A 20,080-nucleotide genomic window follows, 5' to 3' on the forward strand; every position below is an offset into this window, starting at 1 on the left:
CAGAGGTGTAACTGAGGAGAGGCATTGTCAGGGGCCGTCAGATCTCTTATCTGATAGACTTGGAGGAAGATCACCCAAGAAACAGACTTAACTACAGAGAACACACTGCTGGGGAGGGTGGGTGGGGGATGGATGAAATAGGTGATGGGGGATGAAGGAGGGCACTCGTTGGGGCGAGCACCGGGTGCTGTATGAAGGTGTGGGATCCCTCTGTCGTACACCTGAAACTAATATTACACTGTCTGTTAACTGACTGGACTTAAAATAAAAATGTAATAACCCACTTTCCTTGCTTTGCTTCATTTAATCCTCAGGTTAAATCTGCCCCACAGGGGTAGATACTTTTCTTATCCTCACTTTATAAAGAAATTGGGGGCTCAGAGTTTCATCCATTCAACCAGCATTTACTAAGTGCTTACTGCAGTCCAGTTTTACCACGGCTACACAAAAAATGTTAAGTGTGATTGCAGACGTGTGTGTGTAATGCACACGGGAAGGAGATGCATGGCGACATTAGTGTGCTAAGAGAGGCTGCATGAGGGTAGTGGCTAGTGACTACAAATGCTTCCAGTTTCTTCTTTGGCCTTTTTATCTGTTTTCAGTTTTTTGTTTTTTGGTTTTTTTTTTTTATGGTGAACATTATTGCCTTTGTGACAAGTTAAAACATAATCATTATTTCAAAAATGGACCCGGAGGATATTATAATGACAATCTTTCTCATTAGGATATTTTTGGGGATCAAACAGTGTTTCTTGATGCAGTCTTATTTGACCAAAGTGGTAGACAAATATTTCTTAATTCCATTATGCCTTTTCGCCACACTGCAGAGATGAACTGGCAGGTGTTTGAATGGAAAGCTGAAACCTCCCCCTTGACTCCCGAAGTCTGGATTTGTCCCCATGTTCTGTGTGGAAATGTAAGCCCAGGGCAGTGTGACCGCCTCCTTCCCCAGACAAAAACTGTCTAAACCTTCACGATACCAGCCTCTTTACACAAAGAAAGCATGCACACATAGGAGGTCCCTGACTGAAGGGGAGGGTGGCTGGATAAAAGCACAATTCTAGGGTCCAAAAAGAGAACAGCCAGCCCAATGATGTCCCTGTGTTGTAAGATGGGACACCCACTCACTAAGGGTACTTTCTGACTGATGGGGTCCTTCCTCCCCTTTGCTGCCCAGGGCCACAGGCTCCACTGCAGTTCCATCCATCCCGCCTGGGGTCTCTGTGCGTCCCTATGCTTGTGTGCCTCCCAGGGCTCAGAGAACTCAGAGAGGTCGACACTGGTCACTGCTAGATTGAATTGATTTGTGAATCAATCAATTGAATTGAATTGCTTGAATTGTGCAAGCAATAATGGGGAAATGGGTAGAATAAATGAGGGTGTAATTCAGCGCAGCCTTCAGAAACAGTGCCTTAATATGATTTATTCACCTGGGAAAGAGACCCCCAACATACTTCTACTCAAAAACAAAAACTACAAGAGTACAGTCGAAGTCCGTCTTTGTCGTCGTTGTAAATACCCACAGGAGAAAACAGACACGAAATTAAAAGAGAATACATAGAAGAGCGCACAGTCGTTGTCTTTGGGTAGTGAGAATTGGGTGCTTTGGGTGTTCTCTTTTTCCCTTTGAGTTTTTAAGCTGTGTTTTTGTTACTGGGAAAATGATTTTAAAGAAATACACATCCTAGGGAAAAGGGAAGAAAGACGTGATGACCAGGAGGTCCCTGGTGAGAGATCAAGTGTTAAGGACATTTAGGGGAAATATGTTTCTTTTACTTAAGGGTCCTCTCAACCTTCCGCATCAAGGTGGGTGAGTTCCCACCTCACCGCCCCCCTCCCTCTCAGCCTCAGACACTGTCAGCTTGCACACCAGGTCATTTTTCCTGCGGATGGGTCCAACGTAACAGCCAGAACTCTGATCCGTGAAACCAGAAGGCTTCAGTGGGGAAGCAGAGCAGGGAAGCTGACCCTGTCTCCTTTTGCCTGATATTAATTTCTGCAATAAAGCCATCAGAATGTACTCCCGCCTCATCCAACTTACAAGGAAGGGAGATTCTGGAAAATACTCAGAAAGAAGAAACTGGTAGATGGAAATAAAGACTCCCTCCCCTCTGTGGCTATTTCAAGAAGTCAAACGTATTATGCGGGCGATCTGTGTCTAGCCCACTGCCCGAATTGTTTTGATTTTTGCAAATATAAAAATTCTCCCCAAGGGCCTTCTCCGTTCCACTGCCCAGGGCAGTTCCCTAATCCTATTTCCCTCTAGGGCTCGAGTCGTTCCATCATAGAGTTCTCGGTTCCTCGGGGTTTCCAAGAGCCTAAACCCTGCCGTGGGGTGGGGGTAGGTGAGGTTGGGGAGGAGGCTGCTGGCTCCTGATGGCTCCCCGATCAGAATCCAGTCCGCAGGAAATCACTACTTCCAAGTGTACTGGTGGCGGGGGGAGGGTCAGGGGCCCCGGGATGCTCAGTGGCTCTATTTACAAATGGTGATGCTCACAAGTCTGAACTCCCCTTTGGGCCCAAGCTCTTCCCTGACACCCTCCGTCCCGGTCTTCTGGAATGTCCCATTCCGCTCCTTCACCTCCTTTCTACCACGGAGGAGTTCTTGGAGAGGACTCAGTCGCCCCGGAAATTATTCCGTCTAGACCGCCATTAAACTTCCTCACCCCCACGCGTCTGCAATTCTGTGCTGCGCCAGGTGTCCCAACGTGCCTCGGCTTGGGTCAGCGTGCCGGGTAGGTCGCCCTTGCTGGGTCCCGGACCGGCCTCCAGGGACCCGAGTCAGAACCCAGCGGAGAGTTCATGCTCCGCGGTGGAGGGGGACACGGAGCTGGCCCTCTCGAGCCTATCAGTGGAGAGGAAGGGGAGCCATTTAAGCAGGCGCGCGGACAGCAGCCGGCTGAACAGCTGGCGCAGGTACCTGCGGAACCTCTCCCCGACGAAGGCGTAGATGACGGGGTTGGCGCAGCAGTGCGTGTAGGCGATCACCTCCGTCACCTGCAAGGCCAGGTCCAGCTGTTTGCTCTGCCTGCACTCATCGGTGAAGAGGCTGTCTTGGAAAGCAGAGACCAGCACTGCCAGGTTGTAGGGGGTCCAGAAGAGAAAGAAGACGATCATGATGACAAAGATCAGACGGACGGCTTTGGCTTTCTTCTCGTTGGGTCGTTTGAGCAGAATCTGTATGATCTCTGTGTAGCAGATGATCATGACCAACAGAGGCAGAACCAGCCCCAACATGTTCAGTTTCAGAGCCTGGAACTGTTTCCAGGCTTTGAGGCTTCCGTGAGGGAAGTGGAGGCTGCAGGTGCTATGGGAGAACTCCCGCTGGATCTTGGAATAGTAGAAGCCTGGGATGGAGGCCAAGATGGCCAGGCCCCAGGCGCCAATGCTGGTGATGATCCCAAAGATGACAGTCCGAGCCCTCAGGGCAAACACGGCGTGGACGATGGCCAGGTACCTGTCGAAGGTCAGCAGGATGATGAAAAAGATCTCGCTATACAAGCCTGTGTAATAAAGCCCCGAGAGCAACTTACAGGTGCCATCACTGAAAATCCAGTCATCCTTTAGCTTGTAGTCGATCCAGAAGGGCAGCGTGAAGAGGAAGAGCAGGTCTGAAATGGCCAGATTGAGGAGGTAGATGCTGGTCATGCTCTTGAGCCTCTTGTACTGCATGAGGACCAGGAGCACCAGGATGTTGCCCACCAGGCCAATGATGAACACCAGCGAGTACAAGGGGGGCAGCAGCTGAGCTCCAAAGGCCCTCACCTCTCCCTTCTGGCATGGGGTTATGCCCTCATAGTCATATTCTGTTGTCATGTCATAGTCCTTTGTGGGGGCTGAGGTTTCCATCCTGGCTTCTTGCATGAGTCAAGGAAGATGGTTTCTGTGTACTTTGCCAGGAAAGGCAGTGGGCTGCAGACAACAAAGATGAGGCAGTGATTATAGGTCCTCAACCACCTGACAACTGTCTACCGAGTACCAACTGTGTACCAGGCCCTGGGACGCAACCTTGAGCAAGGGGGATCTGGGGTCCTCTCTGCCCTCATGGACCCTGTAGTTTAACAGCAGGCATAGGCAGTAAGCACATGAGCCCACCGATCGTTAACTCAATTACCTTGGCACTAACTGTCATGAAGGAAAAGTCCACTGGCTGCAGAGCACAGACGGAGGGAGACCTCACCACACTGCTCCAAACCAGTCCTGCCCACGGTCTTCACATTGGACTTAGTGCTAGACAACTCCCCCCGCCCCCCCGCCACAGAGGGGGTGCCACTGCTGTTCCCCAGTTTAGAGGTGATGATGCGGGAGTATATGGTAAGGACACATATCTTTGAGAATGAGAGCTGGAGTTTCTTTTCATGTGCATCCCTGTCTCCAATCACGGAGCAATGATTTTGCACTGTGGGGTCTCCAGAAGGAAGCTGAGAGTCCAAAACTTACAAATGGATCTTCAGGGCTAGGGGAGCTAAAAAGGTTCTTAGCCAGGGATGATGTAGCATGGTGGGGGCACATGTAAATGTGTAGGGTTATTTTATTTTATTTTTTTATTTTTTTGGTTGCCATAGAGACTAGGGGATGCTACTCTCAGGTCATTCAGTAAGCAGGGCCAAGGATGTCCTGTAATGCAAAAATTATCTTACCCGCAGAGACCCATAGTGCTGTCATAGTGAAATTCTAGAAGGCTAGCCCCATCCCTTAGTAGATGAGGACCCTGAGGGCACCAGAGTGGGTCAGCTTGGCTCATGCCATACACGTGGATCCACAGGTCATTCAGTAGGCCTCCTGTGAGGGCCATGAGGAGGATTCAGAGGACAGTACGGTCTGGGAGGAATGGGGTGACCTGATGGGAAGAAGAAGGGATGGGGGGAAGGGGAAGAGCTTGGGACAGCCTCGAGCCATGAGGTATTGTGAAGCAACCAGGCGGCAGCTGGAGTTCTGCTGAGATATGCTCTTAGATATTTTTAACCAGAGTTGCCTTGAAACAAAGAAAAACAAAAAAGAACCACTAGAGAGCTTGCCTTCATAGGACTTCCCGAGCCCCCGATTTTCAGCACTCCCTTTCAATCCTTTCCACTTACTACAGACACCTCCCCAAAGGGAGCGTGGGCTTTCATGCAATCTACTAGCTGTGTGACTATGGATGAGTTAACCTACCTCTCTGAGCCTCAGTTTCTCATCTGTAATGTGAGAAAGTAACACCTTGCAGGGCTACTGTAATATATGAGAAAAGCCACCCCCTAGTACCTACTGGGCCCTCAGTAAATATTGGGGTTCCTCCTTCCCTGCACTGACCCTTCTCTGAGGCCAGTCCCTGGCTCTGATCCTATTCCGGCTGATGTACCTGCTCCCTCAAGTCCCCCCCACCAGTTCTTTCTATAGTTAATCTGGCGAATGAATTCTGCTCCCCAGTGGTGGACCGGGACAGTCGCTTCCATGAGAACTGCACTTTTGAAATTTTCAGTAGGTTGCCACCAGTCAGAAAAGTAGCCGGTACCTACATCATAATTCCCACCCTGAGTCTGGAGTCTCTAGCACTCTTCCTTCTAAATTGCTTAATGAATGTTTCCTTCCTACAAAATTCACATTTCTGCAGTGACCGTTGGAAAGTAAGGCACCCAGGGTGGGGGAGGGGGACAGGGTCAAACACCCTGGCTGGGGGACTGTCATTTCCAGTCAAGTCCATCCCTGTGGCTGACTCCTCCAGCTCCGGACTTGCCTCTAGCCCCCCAGCCCTCCTTGTGCAGGAACCCAGGCTGGCAGTTACTTAACCAAACTGTGTGGACCATTTCTGATTTCCTCTGCCGCTGCCGGTGTGGATGGGTCGGCTTGGCAGACAGCATTTTTGGATAGGCTGGCAGGTTTATAGCAGAAGCTCCAAGCAGCTTGGAAGCACAAAGAGCACCTGGTGCACGACTGAGCCCAGGAGCCCGGTTTCTGGGGAATTTTGGCAAAGGTGAAGGCAAACTCAGTCAGCATTGCTCGTGCCATTTGAATAGAGACTCGCCTTCACCAGCCCCCTCCCCCCGTCCACCTCCAACTCCATTGACTATTTTCCCAACTTGCCAGGCACCACGCAACAACTCTGGGAGAGAGATGGCCTGGCATGGGGCCACGGAGGGAGACAGAAGGACCCTGTTGCCACCTAGCCCCGCTGAAATCTGCTGCAAAGTCTGCCCCAAGGCCACTGGGCATCGGTCAGCTGGAGCCCTGGCGCCCCCCAGAACCTTGCAGTGGCAGCAACCTCTAGCCTGGGAGCTGGTGAAGTCTTTGAGCAGAAAAAGCACAGTCTGCAGTAATAAGACACCCAAGCCTGGTGGTGTACAGGGGCTGGTTTATCCTGGTTCATAGAGACCAATCGTATGCATCTCTCCCCAACTCTGCATTCAGGGGGCAAGTAGCTTGAAATCAACCATAGTGCGGATATTTACACCATAGAAATCTACAAACACTAGAAATCAGGGCTCTTTTTTTTTTTTTTTTTTCCAACAGAGCCAGTTGTTAAACATTTATTGGCCCTTCACTCCCCACAGTCTGCATAGCCTAGAGCTATCCTGCTAGTCAGAGTGGGGACTTAAGGGCGAGAGAGTGGTACACAGCCTGGTGACAAGCTATGCAAATTTCTGTGAGTTTCTAACTCTGAAAATCTGGGCCACTCCAGAGTTTATGGAGGAACAGTTGAAATAGATACCTCCAAGTAGCCCGCATGCCCCTCTGTCTTCAGAGCAAATTCTGACCTGCCTCTTTGTTAGTAGAACAGAATGTTTGCATCCCAAGAGGACATCTCCCTGCTTTCGGGAGGGTAAAATCCTGCCTCCTCCAAAGACAAATCATCAGGCCTGATTGTGAGGCTCTTTGGTTCTAGTCTTCTCAAGAAATTGGTCCAGTATCAAATCATCCTGGCATCTGCAACGTTTTTTCTAATTAATATTTCCCTTTTGCTATAATTTCTTCATACACCATGTTTGGTTTTTGTTTACACAGGGCAGTTTGGTAAGTGATTTCCTCTTGAACGGTTTTTCACAGAGATCCTCTTGTTTCTTAACTGACTTTAGAAAGGCTGATTTTCTCAACCAGTCACCAACAACCAGTCATTCAGGAAAGCTTCCCCTTTTTAGCCAAAAAACCCATTTTACATCTGAGCACCCAGTCTTATAAATTCACCCCTTGTCAGTATTGCTATACAATTAATTGCCTTATAGATGCATCGATGGGGTACTTAGGTGTTTGCTTGGGCCTTGAAGAATTCTTCACCTTTGAGGAGACAGACAAGTAAAGAATGTCCTACAACATGAGGACCACAGTCCCACCTGGCTGCATGTATGTCTGCAAACCAGCTTGCCCTCATAGTCACTAACAAGACAGAAAAGACAAGTGCCACTTACTCTGGTCCCTAGGGATTTTGTCCACGAAGTCTTTGTTTTTGGAGCTTTTAGAATCTTTATGAATTCAAGGTTCAACGTCCTGATTGATCAGCAAGTCCTCAGCTTCCTGTGTGATGATTGAGGACTCCAGGGTTCACAGTCTTTCAGAATGACAAGAAGGGGACAAAGTTCTTCGTTTTGTATCTAGTTGGGTGTCCATGAGTGGCCACGACACCCTCCAGTGGCTGTTCCTCAAGGCTGGGTTTGCTCGAAGGATTTTCTCTGCTCACTCAGCTGTGCTGCTCCCTGGGGAGCTCTGCCTTAAGGGGACTGGGGTGGGTGGGGTTGGGTGGAGCTGAGCGGGGGAGAGGTGGTATGAACTGTTCCCAGAATTTGTGAAGCAATCGAAGGCTGAGATTATGCATGGGTGTTGAGGGTTGAGGGAAGGCGGGGCATGGAGGTACCGTGGTCAGTGAGTAGCCTTTTTTTCTTAAAGCTTGCAAATGAAAGGGTTTAAACCAGAACCCCAGATCCTGTTCCTCAAAATGAGCTGGCTGATAGCCCAAGAGAGGCGACATTTTCTCTTTGGCGCCCCCTAAGTCTTTCACCTTTGACCATTTGCTGTCCCTCTCTGCACCCCGTTCTCTGCCGCACCAAACGCCACTGAACAGTTTCACCTCAAGGAACCTCCAGCCTGGAGTGAGCCCAGGTCTCTGGGTTGGGTTTCGGCCATTCCTTTCTTTCTTTTTTTTTTTTTTAAATTTTTTATTGTTATGTTAATCACCATACATGACATCATTAGTTTTTGATGTAGTGTTCCATGATTCATTGTTTGTGCATAACACCCAGTGCTCCACGCAGAACGTGCCCTCCTTAATACCCACCACCGGGCTAACCCATCCCCCCTCCCCCCTCCCCTCTAGAACCCTCAGTTTGTTTTTCAGAGTCCATCGTCTCTCATGGTTCGTCTCCCCCTCCAGTTTCCCCCCTTCATTCTTCCCTTCCTGCTATCTTTTTCTTCTTCTTTTTTTTTTTTTTTAACATATAATGTATTATTTGTTTCAGGGGTACAGATCTGTGATTCAACAGTCTTGCACAATTCACAGCACTCACCATAGCACATACCCTCCCCAATGTCTATCACCCAGCCACCCCATCCCTCCCACCCCCCCACCACTCCAGCCATTCCTTTCTGATCACAGGTTCCTGTTCTATGCGCTGGTCCAACTAGGGGCCATGGCCAAATCCCAGCTCTGTCCTGGAGATAAGAGCAGATCACTACACCTCATAAGTCTTTGGCCATGGCCAAATCCCAGCTCTGTCCTGGAGATAAGAGCAGATCAGTACACCTCATAAGTCTTGGCTCCCACTCCAACAAATGAGAATGTTGAACACTTTTTTTAAAAAATTTTATTTATTTATTTGACAGAGAGAGACACAGCGAGAGAGGGAACACAAGCAGGGGGAGTGGGAGAGGGAGAAGCAGGCTTCCCGCGGAGCAGGGAGCCCGATGTGGGGCTCGATCCCAGGACCCCAGGATCATGACCTGAGCCGAAGGCAGATGCCTAACGACTGAGCCACCCAGGCGCCCCATAGAATGCTGAACACTTTCGCTCGTATGCCCAAGGTCAGCTTGTAGGTGAAGTGTGTCACAGAGCACCTGGCCCAAGGGAAATTGTCTGATAAAGGATGCTTCCTGCGACTCTCCCTACGGCCGCCCACACCTGCTCTGCCACTTGCCTACCCCTCCCTCGGATTCCACCTCTTCTCCCTAACATGGGACCCCGCTAGCCTTCTTCACAGATGGTGCAAAGCACCGTTTCAGAAAGGAATGCCCATGTGCTTTGGAAATGTCACTTGTGCCTTCAAGGCTGTTTCCTCATCCGTAAAGTGAAGACTTTAGACAAAGTCTTCAAAGGAACATCCCACGAGTTTTCTGGGCTCGGGTCTCCACAGAGAGTTGGGGGAAGAGGGAGGCCAAAGGCGACCAGACCGACAACGAAGGATAAGGGCCTAAGAAGTTGCTGCTTTTGTGCAGAGAGCAGGGCGCGAGGAGAGCGCTGTGATGAGCCCAGCAAATCAGACAGTCCTGTCTCACGTCCTGGGTCCACCTCTTGGTAAATTTGGGTGTATTACTTACGCTTTTGATCGTCTCTTTCCTCTTCTGTAAAACGACGCTAATGATGCCAACTTTATAGAGGATTAAAGGAAGATATGTACATGCCTGTGAATGAAGGATTTGGTGGAGTGCTTGAGACATTATCGATGCTTGCCTTGATTTGGGTTTCCCCGTCAGGGGCAAACCCTGGAGTGGAATGCAGATGCAAGGAGTGTATTTACAGGGGATCCCAGGAAGCACTGCCGGGGAGGGGAAAGTGGGCCAGGGAAGGAAGTGTGGTGATGAGGGGCGCACTGAAGAAGGCAAGTGGCACCCGGGCCTACTAGGGAGCTCAGGGAGCCCCCCAGAGACACCCCCACTGTGGGGCCAGAGGTGAGCGCACCGGGCATGTATGTGTCAAATCTCTATCTGCCCACCACTGGCGGAGGGCTGCTTCTCGCTGGCTTGTGTCCCTGAATATCATCCCCAGGAGCTCCTTCTCCACCCACGTACAGGGCTGGCCATTCAGGCAGTGGCCGTAGCCCTAGATGTAGTGGGGCAGGTGGAAGTATTAGTAAGGCGCACACCCCAAGATTCTAACCTTGACTTCGCCTAGGTCTCTGATCCCTTCATTTGGCACCCCCTTAATTGGTGTCAACCCCTGACCTAGCCTGCCGACCCTCTTCTTTCATCTCGCACACTTCCATTGTGTGGAATTTTGACATCTGATGCTGACCAGGCCGTTCCTGCCGCTCCCTTCCTGTCTCAACCTCAGTATCCCAGAAATCTCATGCTTTGTTTAATCAAGACAGGGCAAGGCCAGGCTCCCTGACTGCGTGGAGCCTGGTTCTCATGGAGGCTCACCCTTCAGGTTCCAAGTGCTACATCCATAGGTGAATTTCCACGAGGGAATGGCAGTGCCAGGACCACGGAGCTCTCTCTGCTGCACAATGTGTCGTCTTCGTCTTCTCTCCCCTCTGTTCTGCTTGGCTGCCCTCTTGTGCTGGGTCATGTCCCAATGCCAACGAGGGTGTTGGGCACACCCATGACCCTTCTCGTCCTGCCTGAGTCATCTAAGACGTCACCTCCTCCCTGAAGCCTTCCCACTCTGCAGCAAGAAGTCATCCAGAAGGGGCAGATGCTCGAGCTCTGAGAGTTTTATGTTTTTTCGTGGGGGGGCAGTGGAGGTCCCTTTATTTACACCTAATTGCATATGTTGGATACTTTTGACCATAAACAGCAAGGCAGTCCACTCAAAGTAGCTCAAAAAAATTTAAAAAAAGAATAGAAACTATTCTTTTCTCACAAACCTAAATCTTAGCTCTGATTTATTATTAGTCTCTAACATTCCCTTGTAATAACTGTCGATGATTTCACAATCCACACGTCTCTGTCTGCAGCCCGACCGCCTCACACGTAGGGGCTAAACATCACGATGACATTGTGGTGTGAATCTGTGGGTCTCATGGGTGTCCCCTTGTGGCAGTAGGTGCTGGTGCTCCATGAGGGTGCCCCAGTTTTCCACGCAGCCTCCCTTCCTTGCATGGGGGGGCGGGCGGGGAGGTCTCAGGCATATGCAGGGACTGCTGAGCGTCTTCAGGCACAGCATCAGAAGTTACCTGATGTCCCCTCGGCAGGCACCCGCCAGTCACAGCAAGTCACAGAGCCCAGCCGCAGCCAAGGAATCGGGGAAGGGAAAGACTGTTTCAGCTGGAGTCGTCGGGTCACACTGTAGAAGGCCGTGCGTGCCCCAGGACCAGGAGGGCCTGGAAGCCCTATTTTACCTTCTACCGAAGTGCGGGTTTCCTCCAGCTCTGGGGCCAACGGGTTCCTTGAACTCCTCCGCCCTCGGCCATGTCTTCCACGTTCCCCAGCCGCTCACCCCCGCGATCCTAACTCCGGGCTCTCACCACCACACCATCCGCGGCCCTTCATACCTCGGTCCCCAGCAGCCCAGCCTCTGACTCCACTCCCGTCTTTCCTCCCTCCCGCCACTCGGCACCGGTGGTTCCTGGACCCCAGTGGGTTGTCAGCTTTCCACAGACCGTCTGCCTCCCCCTGTCCTTGCTGTGTGTCATTATAGTCCCTGCCTCCCCTCCTGTCCTGGGCTCCTTTCTGACCCTGTGGTGTCCACCCCCCCAAAATCCAGGCCCGGGCAGAGCCAGCTCCGCACCCCCACCCGCAAAGTTGAACGCGGCCGGAGGGAACCCCGCAGGCATCCTGCCTGGGACCGTGCTAAAGGAATGACTGGCCCCACGGGAGGGCCCACGGTCACCCGTGGACAGTACGGTGGCGCTATAACTTTCTGACGTGCTCAGACCAGCTCTGCTCCCGGCCCGGAGAGGGCTGCTGGTGCCCCCTCCAGGCATCATGACCTCTACCAGAAGACAGGGCAACCTCTTCCTTTTGTCAGTTTAGAAGAGAAAGGAAGCTCCGACGAGTTCTGTGAGAAAGCAGCCCCTGGAGAGGTCGAATCTCTCCCGGGCAACCAGGGGCAGCCCTTCCCTTGGCCTTTTCCAGGCAGGGCCTGGGTGACACAGGCCACAAGAGGGAGAGCACCTCCTCGCTGTTCTGTCACAGGGCGATGCTTAGCAGGAAGCAGACACTGGAGGGCAGGGTTTGAGAGCTTAGAACCACCCAACAATGGGAAGGAAGAGCCCATGATCCCCCACCCAGCCTCTTTCCTCGCCCCTTCCCGCCCACCCGATGGCCAGGTCCCCGGGGGAGAGGAGGCTGGTGAAGAGCCCCCGGAGCCTGGCCGCTGGGCCTGCAGAAGCTGCTGACCAGACCACGGCAGGTCGCAGGGCTCGGCGCCCAGGAGAACTGAGTAGTAACTCAATGTCGGGAGGCAGGGGGTGCATGAAGAAGGTGATCATAACCCTTCGTACCTCAGATTGAAGCTGCAGTGAGGTGTGTGTACCTGTCGCCTCTTCTATCTCGTCTGAAAGCTGAACCCCGTGGTGGGCTCCTGCGGGCACCGGTTCCCTCCCGCCTTCATCTATGCCCCACCCATGACGTGCCCTCTGTCTCTATCATGCCCGGGGCGGTTAGGGGCCCCGGGTGAGTGAGGCAGGGCCTGGAACTCGTGTTCACTCCAGGGGAGGTCTGGGAGCTGGTTAAGAACAAAAATTCTCAGACCCCACCCCAGACCTGCCGAATCAGAATCCCCAGGATCGGGTGTTGGGCCCAGGAAGCTGTAAGTCCTCCGGGGCGTCTTATTCATGTTGGAGTTTGAGAATCGTTGCTGGACACTTGCTGATTAATGTGTGATGGCAAGACCTGAACCCACATCCGAAAATGCAGACCACAGGCCCACTGAAGGAGAAACTGCATTTTCACCAGATCCCCCCAGGGATTTGTTTGCACATCACGGTGTGAGACACCCTGGTTCTAGGACGTCACGGTCCAGTGGGATATCTGTGTAGGGTTGAAGAGATGCTCAGAGGAAGGGGGATGGAATTAAAAGCATCCTACAGAGACGTTTACACCTCATCCAGGCTAGAGAAATGAGTCTGTTGCAGAACCAGGGACAGGAGATGGATGAAGGATGACCCTCAAGGTGTAGACGCTCAGTAAACATTGGGTGACGGCTTGACGCACAGAAGGAACACACACCAGCTGGGCTGCCCAGATAGACACGACTTCCGAGCTCCACCCGGAGGCTTAGCGGGGACCCCCTGGGTCCTGACCTCACATCTGGTCCCTACACTGTGTTGGTGAGTTCGAGGAAGGAAGCATGCCTACCCATTGCTGGCGGGAGTATAAATCGGGTACCCCTCCAGGGAGGGATGTTTGGCCATGTCTATCAGAACTGAAATGTGTGCATCTTTCATTCTAATTCCACTTGTAGGGATTTATCTTACAAATATTTACACTGGTGGCAGAAGACACAGGTGACAAGGATGTTCCCTGGGGGCTGGTTCAGGAATATTGTGCAAACTTCTGTGTTGGTACAAAATGCTCCCAGGCTGGAGGGACCCAGCGCAGGTCGCGTGCAGGATGCTGCCAGTGGGGGCAGGTGCCATGTGTCCGGAAGGAAGCACAAAGAACCGCTAATATTCCTGGTCTCTGGTGAGGGAAACAGGTGACGTGGGGAGAGACGAAGCTTCGTTTTCACTGGACGTTATTTTGTACCCCTTGGCTTGCATCTCTCAAAAAGTGGTCCAAAGACCCCTAAGGGTCTCCCAAACCCATCCAAGGGGCCCCTAACGCTTTCCTTTTTCCAGCTATGTAGCTGTGTGCGGCAGGTTTTCCTCCACAGACTTCAGCCGAAGCAATCCCAACAGAAGGGGGCCGAAGCAGCTTTGGGGATCCAGCCACACTTCCCACTGACATTTTTTTTTTGGTCTGGGAAAATATAATTATTTTCATGAGAGTATTATTTATGTTATTATGTAACAGTTTTCATTCCTGTTATTTTAAGCGAATTACTAAAAACTTTTTAAGTTCTCAGTTTTGATTACTGTGACAGTAAATATTAATAATCCGTGTAAACAAAAAGCTCTTTGGTATCTGCAATCACTGGAGAGCGTACACATTCCTGAGACAGAACCCCGGTGCAGGTGCGGGGCAGACCCGTACAGTTATGTTCTTCTAAATGCTTGACTCCACCCATTAGTAGTTAGGGACCCAGGGCAAGTTAACTATTTTTCTGAGCCTTGCTCTGAGTGCCTTAATAAGATGATGCACATAAAGTATTTAGCACATGGTATATACTCAAAAAACACTGTTATGACGGGGCCCTAAACCCTGCAGCCGACTCAGGCTACTCAACTGCACTTTCAGTGACATTAAGGTGGCAGCTTGACCTTGGCCCCACCGAAGACTTCACACTGGAAATTGGCCAACACTACAACGTCAATGCCTTTTACATTCTTCCCTGCCAGAGAGCTGATACGGAACCAGCTCACCACTGCAGGGCAAGGACAAGCCATGCACATACGGGGTGGGGAGGGGGGGGAATGTTTGCACGGCTTTAATTATACCTCTTTGAGCACATAGGGACCTAATTAGAAATTTTGTATCAGAGCATACAGACCTTTGGTCTGGGCAGAAACTAGCTTTTATTTGAATGTCTGCCCCTTGCACAACTAGCTGGGGCCCAGTTCCCTAATCGCAGGGGGATTCCCTCGATTGGAGGTGCACCCACCCACACCACAAGACTGCCACTCATCAGCCCGGTCATCTGCATGGAGGGAGGCCCTGGCCTTGCCCACTGCCCTGTGCGGGGTGGGGAGGGGCTCTGGGTCATGTCACACACGCAGAAGTTCTAGCCCGGGGTTTGTGCCTCTGGTCAAAATATCTTGTACCCACGCTGGACTTCCCTTTTCTGCACTTTCTAGTTTCCCTCCTGTCTTCCTTTTCCTTCTGTGGGTTTTGTGGGGGAGTGAGGAGGGATGGCGCTGTTTGGTTCTGTTTTCTGGCCTTCATTTTTGGTATTTACTCTGCCCACTGGCACCAGCTGCCAGCTTCCCTATCATTGAAGAGCATGTTTAAGTTTTTTCATCTGAGAATCTTGTGTTCTTTCACCCCTTACAGACCACGCCTCCCCAAGGTCCCCAAGGGCGGCCGAGGGGAAGATCCCATGAAGGGAAGCATCTTCTGGCCTCCTTTGTCCCGCACCAGCATTTCCTCTCCCAGAGTGGCCCCAGGGTGCCCCTCAGCCCCAGCTCCAGGGCCTCCGCCCCCCTCCCCCTGAGCATGCCCCCACCTCCTACTCCAGGGCCTCCTCCCCCAACCCAGCATGCCCCCACCCCCTGCTCCAGGGCCTCCTTCCCCCACCGCCCCAGCATGCCCCCACCTCCTGCTCCAGGGCCTCCTTCCCCCCCCCCCCCCCCGGCATGCCCCCACCTCCTGCTCCAGGGCCTCCTCCCTCCCCAGCATGCCCCCACCTCCTGCTCCAGGGCCTCCTTCCCCCCCCCCCCCCCCGGCATGCCCCCACCTCCTGCTCCAGGGCCTCCTTCCCCCCCGGCATGCCCCCACCTCCTGCTCCAGGGCCTCCTCCCCCGCCCCAGCACGCCCCCACCTCCTGCTCCAGGGCCTCCTCCCTCCCCAGCATGCCCCCACCTCCTGCTCCAGGGCCTCCTTCCCCGCCCCCCGGCATGCCCCCACCTCCTGCTCCAGGGCCTCCTTCCCCCCCAGCATGCCCCCACCTCCTGCTCCAGGGCCTCCTCCCCTCCCCCAGCAGGCCCCCACCTCCTGCTCCAGGGCCTCCTCCCTCCCCAGCATGCCCCCACCTCCTGCTCCAGGGCCTCCTTCCCCCCCCCCCCCGGCATGCCCCCACCTCCTGCTCCAGGGCCTCCTCCACCCCCCCCCCCCGGCATGCCCCCACCTCCTGCTCCAGGGCCTCCTTCCCCCCCCCGCCCCGGCATGCCCCCACCTCCTGCTCCAGGGCCTCCTCCCTCCCCAGCATGCCCCCACCTCCTGCTCCAGGGCCTCCTTCCCCCCCGGCATGCCCCCACCTCCTGCTCCAGAGCCTCCTCCCCCACCCCGGCATGCCCCCACCTCCTGCTCCAGGGCCTCCTTCCCCCCCGGCATGCCCCCACCTCCTGCTCCAGGGCCTCCTTCCCCCCCAGCATGCCCCCACCTCCTGCTCCAGGGCCTCCCCCTCCCCACTTCACAGCGCTACTCTCTCATCTTTAATTCCCACTTGGAGCATCCTCTCCTCTTTCTGATGTTTCCAGTCAGGCCTGTTTCATGATGTCTCTATAAGGAGGACCCAGAGTCCCTTCAAAGGCCTTTACAAGATGGCTGTTGGGGGGCCTCCCCAGGTTGGGTGAACTTGAGGCCCGTTGGGCCTTTCTACCCTGGGCTTTCATTTCAGTGGTCTCAGTTACCCGGAGCACTGGGGAGGGACTTTCCCCGGGAGAAGGGGCAAAGACCTCCAAACCTCCTTCAAGAGTAGAGAGGACAGTGGCTCTGGCTTGAAGGGCCATGACCTCCCGGGCCCGCCATGACCCAGTCCTTTCAAGAGCAATCTTGGACTCTGGCAGAGGCTTCCTCCAGCGCCCTGACATTGAAGGTCCTCCTGAGGTCTGGGCAGGAGAATTCCTGTTTCAGAATGGTGAGGTTGGAGGAACCAGGACCGGACTGTGTGCCGGGCCATCACCACGGATCCCCATCAACGCAGCAGCCCCGCCCCCTCCCCATAGCCCCAAAGCGTGGCCCCAGGCATTCCTGGGTGGGCAAGGTAGAGGGGAGTTGATGGGGGTGTCACGGGGACAGATGGACTTCTAGCCCGGTTGGGCACATGAGGGATCCGGCGTTCCAGCCTGGGATGTGACAGGGAGAGGGACTGACAGCCTGGCTGTGTTGCTCTCATCTCATTTGTGTCTCTTGCTGCTGCCTTGCCATCCAGAGCACCAGTCAGGCAGCCTTAGGCTTCCCCTCGAAGGGTGCTACCAGGCTGCTGGTGGAGAGCTCAGGAGAAAAGTCTCCAGGGTACCCCTCTCCTGGGCCCCTGCCTCAGAGAACTGGCTCCCCGGGGCCTGGGTTCTACCTTCTGACTGCACGTTGTTCCTGCCTCCCCTCATTGTCCAAGCATCTCCCAGCAAGCAATAAGCACCCCAGCATCCCAGACTTGGATTCGAATGATGGCTTTATCAGATTTCAACTGTGTGATTGTGGGCAATTTTCTTTACCACTTGTCCAAGCCTCAGTTTCCCCATCTGTAAAACAGGGATAATAGTATTTCTTTCTCTGGGTTGTTGCAAGAATTAAATGTGATTTACTATGTGCCTGGCACTTGGTGGGTGTTCAGCCGATGGGAGTTATGTAGCTCTCTATGTCTTCAACCCAAGCCTCAATCAAACCAGCAAACGTGGGCGGAGTGTCTCCTGTGTGCAAAAAAACCATCCAAAGGCCCCCTTCCCCCCACCTCCATGCCGAAAAGGGGAAGGAGAGAGTATCTCAAGGAAGTACCTTAAAAACTTCCCTCCTGCATCAGCCCAAATTACCATTAATGGCGGTGCATGCCTTGTTTCAAAACTTGGATTCTGAACTTATTTATGTATTGACCAAGACACATGATTTTATTATATCATGGAGCCTGTATTACGTCTTTTCTTTCCGACTAGATTGTAAGCTTCTCGGCAGCTGGACCCATGCTCCTTCCTTCCGCGTGGGTTTTCCACGGTGCCCAGCACCCAGTTGCACACACAAGAGAGACCAATGAGAGGAAAGCAACACAGCCAGGCTGTCAGTCCCTCTCCCTGTCACATCCCAGGCTGGAATGCCGGATCCCTCATGTGCCCAACCGGGCTAGAAGACCATCTGTCCCCATGACACCCCCATCAACTCCCCTCTACCTCGCCCACCCAGGTGCTAGAGATCCAGACCTGCTCATTAAGATGGAGGCTTTTATGTGTGCACGAGACCACAGCTGAGGGTGGAGTTTGACATCTCTTGTTCAGAGTGACATTGTCAGGCATCTGCTTGAATAAATTCATTTTCCCTTTTCATCCTGCCTCAGTGTCAGGAGTGAGAAATCTTCCTGCTCCTGAGAAAGAGGGTGAGGGGAGAAGGAACAGATGGGAGAGACTTGTGTCCCGTGGCTGGCCCAGAATCTGTCTGGGCAGGGGTGGGCACGAGGCTGAGACCCTAGCAGAGGTATTGGAGAATGACTGGTGTCCCTAGCAGGGCCCAGAAGCTTCAGCCTGGGCAGTGTTGCAACTAGAATCAGCGTCAAGTGTGACTACCCTTTGGGTAGAAAAGGGCAGGGATGCCCATAGCCAGAAACAGGCTGAGATACCTCTCTTAGAGGAGGGACTCAGAGACAGAATAAATTACAGACTCCTAAGAGTCAGTATGGAAATGATCACCTAATTTTCTTTTAGATAGGCAAAAGACTTCATAGACGAGGATATCCAATTAACCAACACATACGTGAAAAGGTACTCAATATCACTAATCATTTGAGAAATGCAAATTAAAAGCACAGTTTTAGATAAGTAGGTTAGAGATAGCAGCACATACCCACTGGGATGACTAAGTAAAGAAGGAAGGAAGGAGGGAAGGAGAGAAGGATTCCTAACCGTCAATACCAAGTGTTCGCGAGAATGTGGGTCAACCAGAACTCTCACGCACTGCTGGCTAAAGGACAAATCGGTACAACCACCTAGGAGACTGTTTAGCAGTACGTAAAGGGAAACATAGGGCTTCTCTTTGAGCCAGGAATGCTACTGAAAGCTATATACCCCAAAGAAAGACGTGCATATGAACCCAAAATATATGCACAAGAGTATTGCTAGTAACTTTATTCAGAGCAGTCCCAAACCGAAAATCCCAAATTCCTATCAACAATAAAATGGGTAAATTGTGGTATATTCATACGATGAAATGCTACACAACAATATAAAAGAATAATCTGTTGCTACTCTATACTATATTACCTTTCTATTGAGTTCAAGAGCAGTCCAAACTAATCCATGGTGATAGAAATAAAATAAATAAAATAGCAACTACCTCCGTGGGTACTGACTGGGAAGTACCCACTCAAGGAACATTCTGGCTTCTGGCAACGTCCTGACTGCTGGTTACAAGGGTGTATACGTCTGCAAAAAACTAAGATTAGTGTGCTTCAGGCATTTTACTAGATGCATCCTGCATTTCAATGTAAAAATCTTTAAATTTTTATTTTGAGATAAATCACCCAGAATGTGACTGCTGGGCTGCACTGTAAGCACATGTTTTTAGTTTTGTAAGAAACTGCATCCTCTTTTCCAGAGTGGCTGTGTTATTTTATATCCACAAAAGCAATGTGTGGGTGATCCAGCATCTGGTTTTGTCACTGTGTTTTATTTCGGGCATTCTGACAGGTGTGTGGTAATAGCTCGCGGTAGTTTTCATTTACATTTTTCTTTTTCTTTTTCTTTTTTTTTAAGACCTTATTTGACAGAGAGAGAGGCAGTAAGAGAGGGAGTACAAGCAGGGGGAGTGGGAGAGGGAGAAGCAGGCTTCCCGCCGAGCAGGGAGCCCGATGCGGGGCTCGATCCCAGGACCCTGAGATCATGACCCGAGCTGAAGGCAGACGCTTAGCCAACTGAGCCACCCAGGCACCCCCCATTTACATTTTTCTAATGCCTAATGATATTGAAGATGTGTTCATGCACTGAGTTGCCATCTGTATGTCTTCTTCCTAGAAATGCCCATTCATGTCTTTGCCTGTTTTCCAACTGGATTTTTTTGCTTTTGAGTTTTAAGAGTGCTGTACATTTTAGATACAAATAGTTTGCTGGGTACGTTGTTTACAGATATTTTCTCTGAGTCTGGAGCTTATATTTTCATCTGCTGCATAGAGTCTTTCACAGAGGAAAGGTTTTCATCTTGATGAAGGCTAATTTTATCAGTTTTTCTTTTTACGGTTGGCACTTTGGGCGTTGAGTCTAGGAACGCTTGACCTTGGCCCAGACGCCAGAGATTTCTCTTTTGTCATCTCTGGAGTCTTCTAGTTTTACATTTTACAGTGAAGGCTGTGATAGACTTGAATTAATTTTTGTGTAAGATGTGAGGTTGAGGCTGAGGCTTATTATTTTCTTCCTGCCCTTGGATATCTACTTGCTTCAGCGCCATTTGTTGGAAAGGCTGTCTTGGCGCCTTCGTCAAAAAGCAGTTGGGCATCTCT

The 20,080-nt window shown here is 51.9% G+C and overlaps 2 protein-coding genes across 3 annotated transcripts in view; one reads left to right on the forward strand and one right to left on the reverse strand.

The window, feature by feature from the left end:
• The window catches only part of LOC113918189 (C-C chemokine receptor type 3), a 96,693-nt gene that overhangs the window by 47,037 nt on the left and 29,576 nt on the right, over positions 1-20,080 (forward strand). The window lies entirely within an intron of this gene.
• On the reverse strand, positions 1,398-7,697 carry CCR1 (C-C motif chemokine receptor 1). Of its 2 annotated transcripts, XM_027586436.2 has the most exons (3): positions 7,383-7,696; positions 4,641-4,975; positions 1,398-3,912 (listed from the first exon to the last, which is right to left on the reverse strand). In XM_027586436.2, exon 3 carries the CDS (start codon positions 3,862-3,864, stop codon positions 2,782-2,784), a length of 1,083 nt encoding a protein of 360 aa, XP_027442237.1. In that variant the 5' UTR covers positions 3,865-3,912; positions 4,641-4,975; positions 7,383-7,696; the 3' UTR covers positions 1,398-2,781. The 2 variants fall into 2 exon arrangements, with proteins under 2 accessions (XP_027442237.1, XP_027442238.1); XM_027586437.2 differs by lacking the exon at positions 4,641-4,975 and having other exon boundaries at positions 7,383-7,697.

Source organism: Zalophus californianus, chromosome 1 (assembly GCF_009762305.2).
Source record: "Zalophus californianus isolate mZalCal1 chromosome 1, mZalCal1.pri.v2, whole genome shotgun sequence".
Lineage (NCBI taxonomy): Eukaryota > Metazoa > Chordata > Mammalia > Carnivora > Otariidae > Zalophus > Zalophus californianus.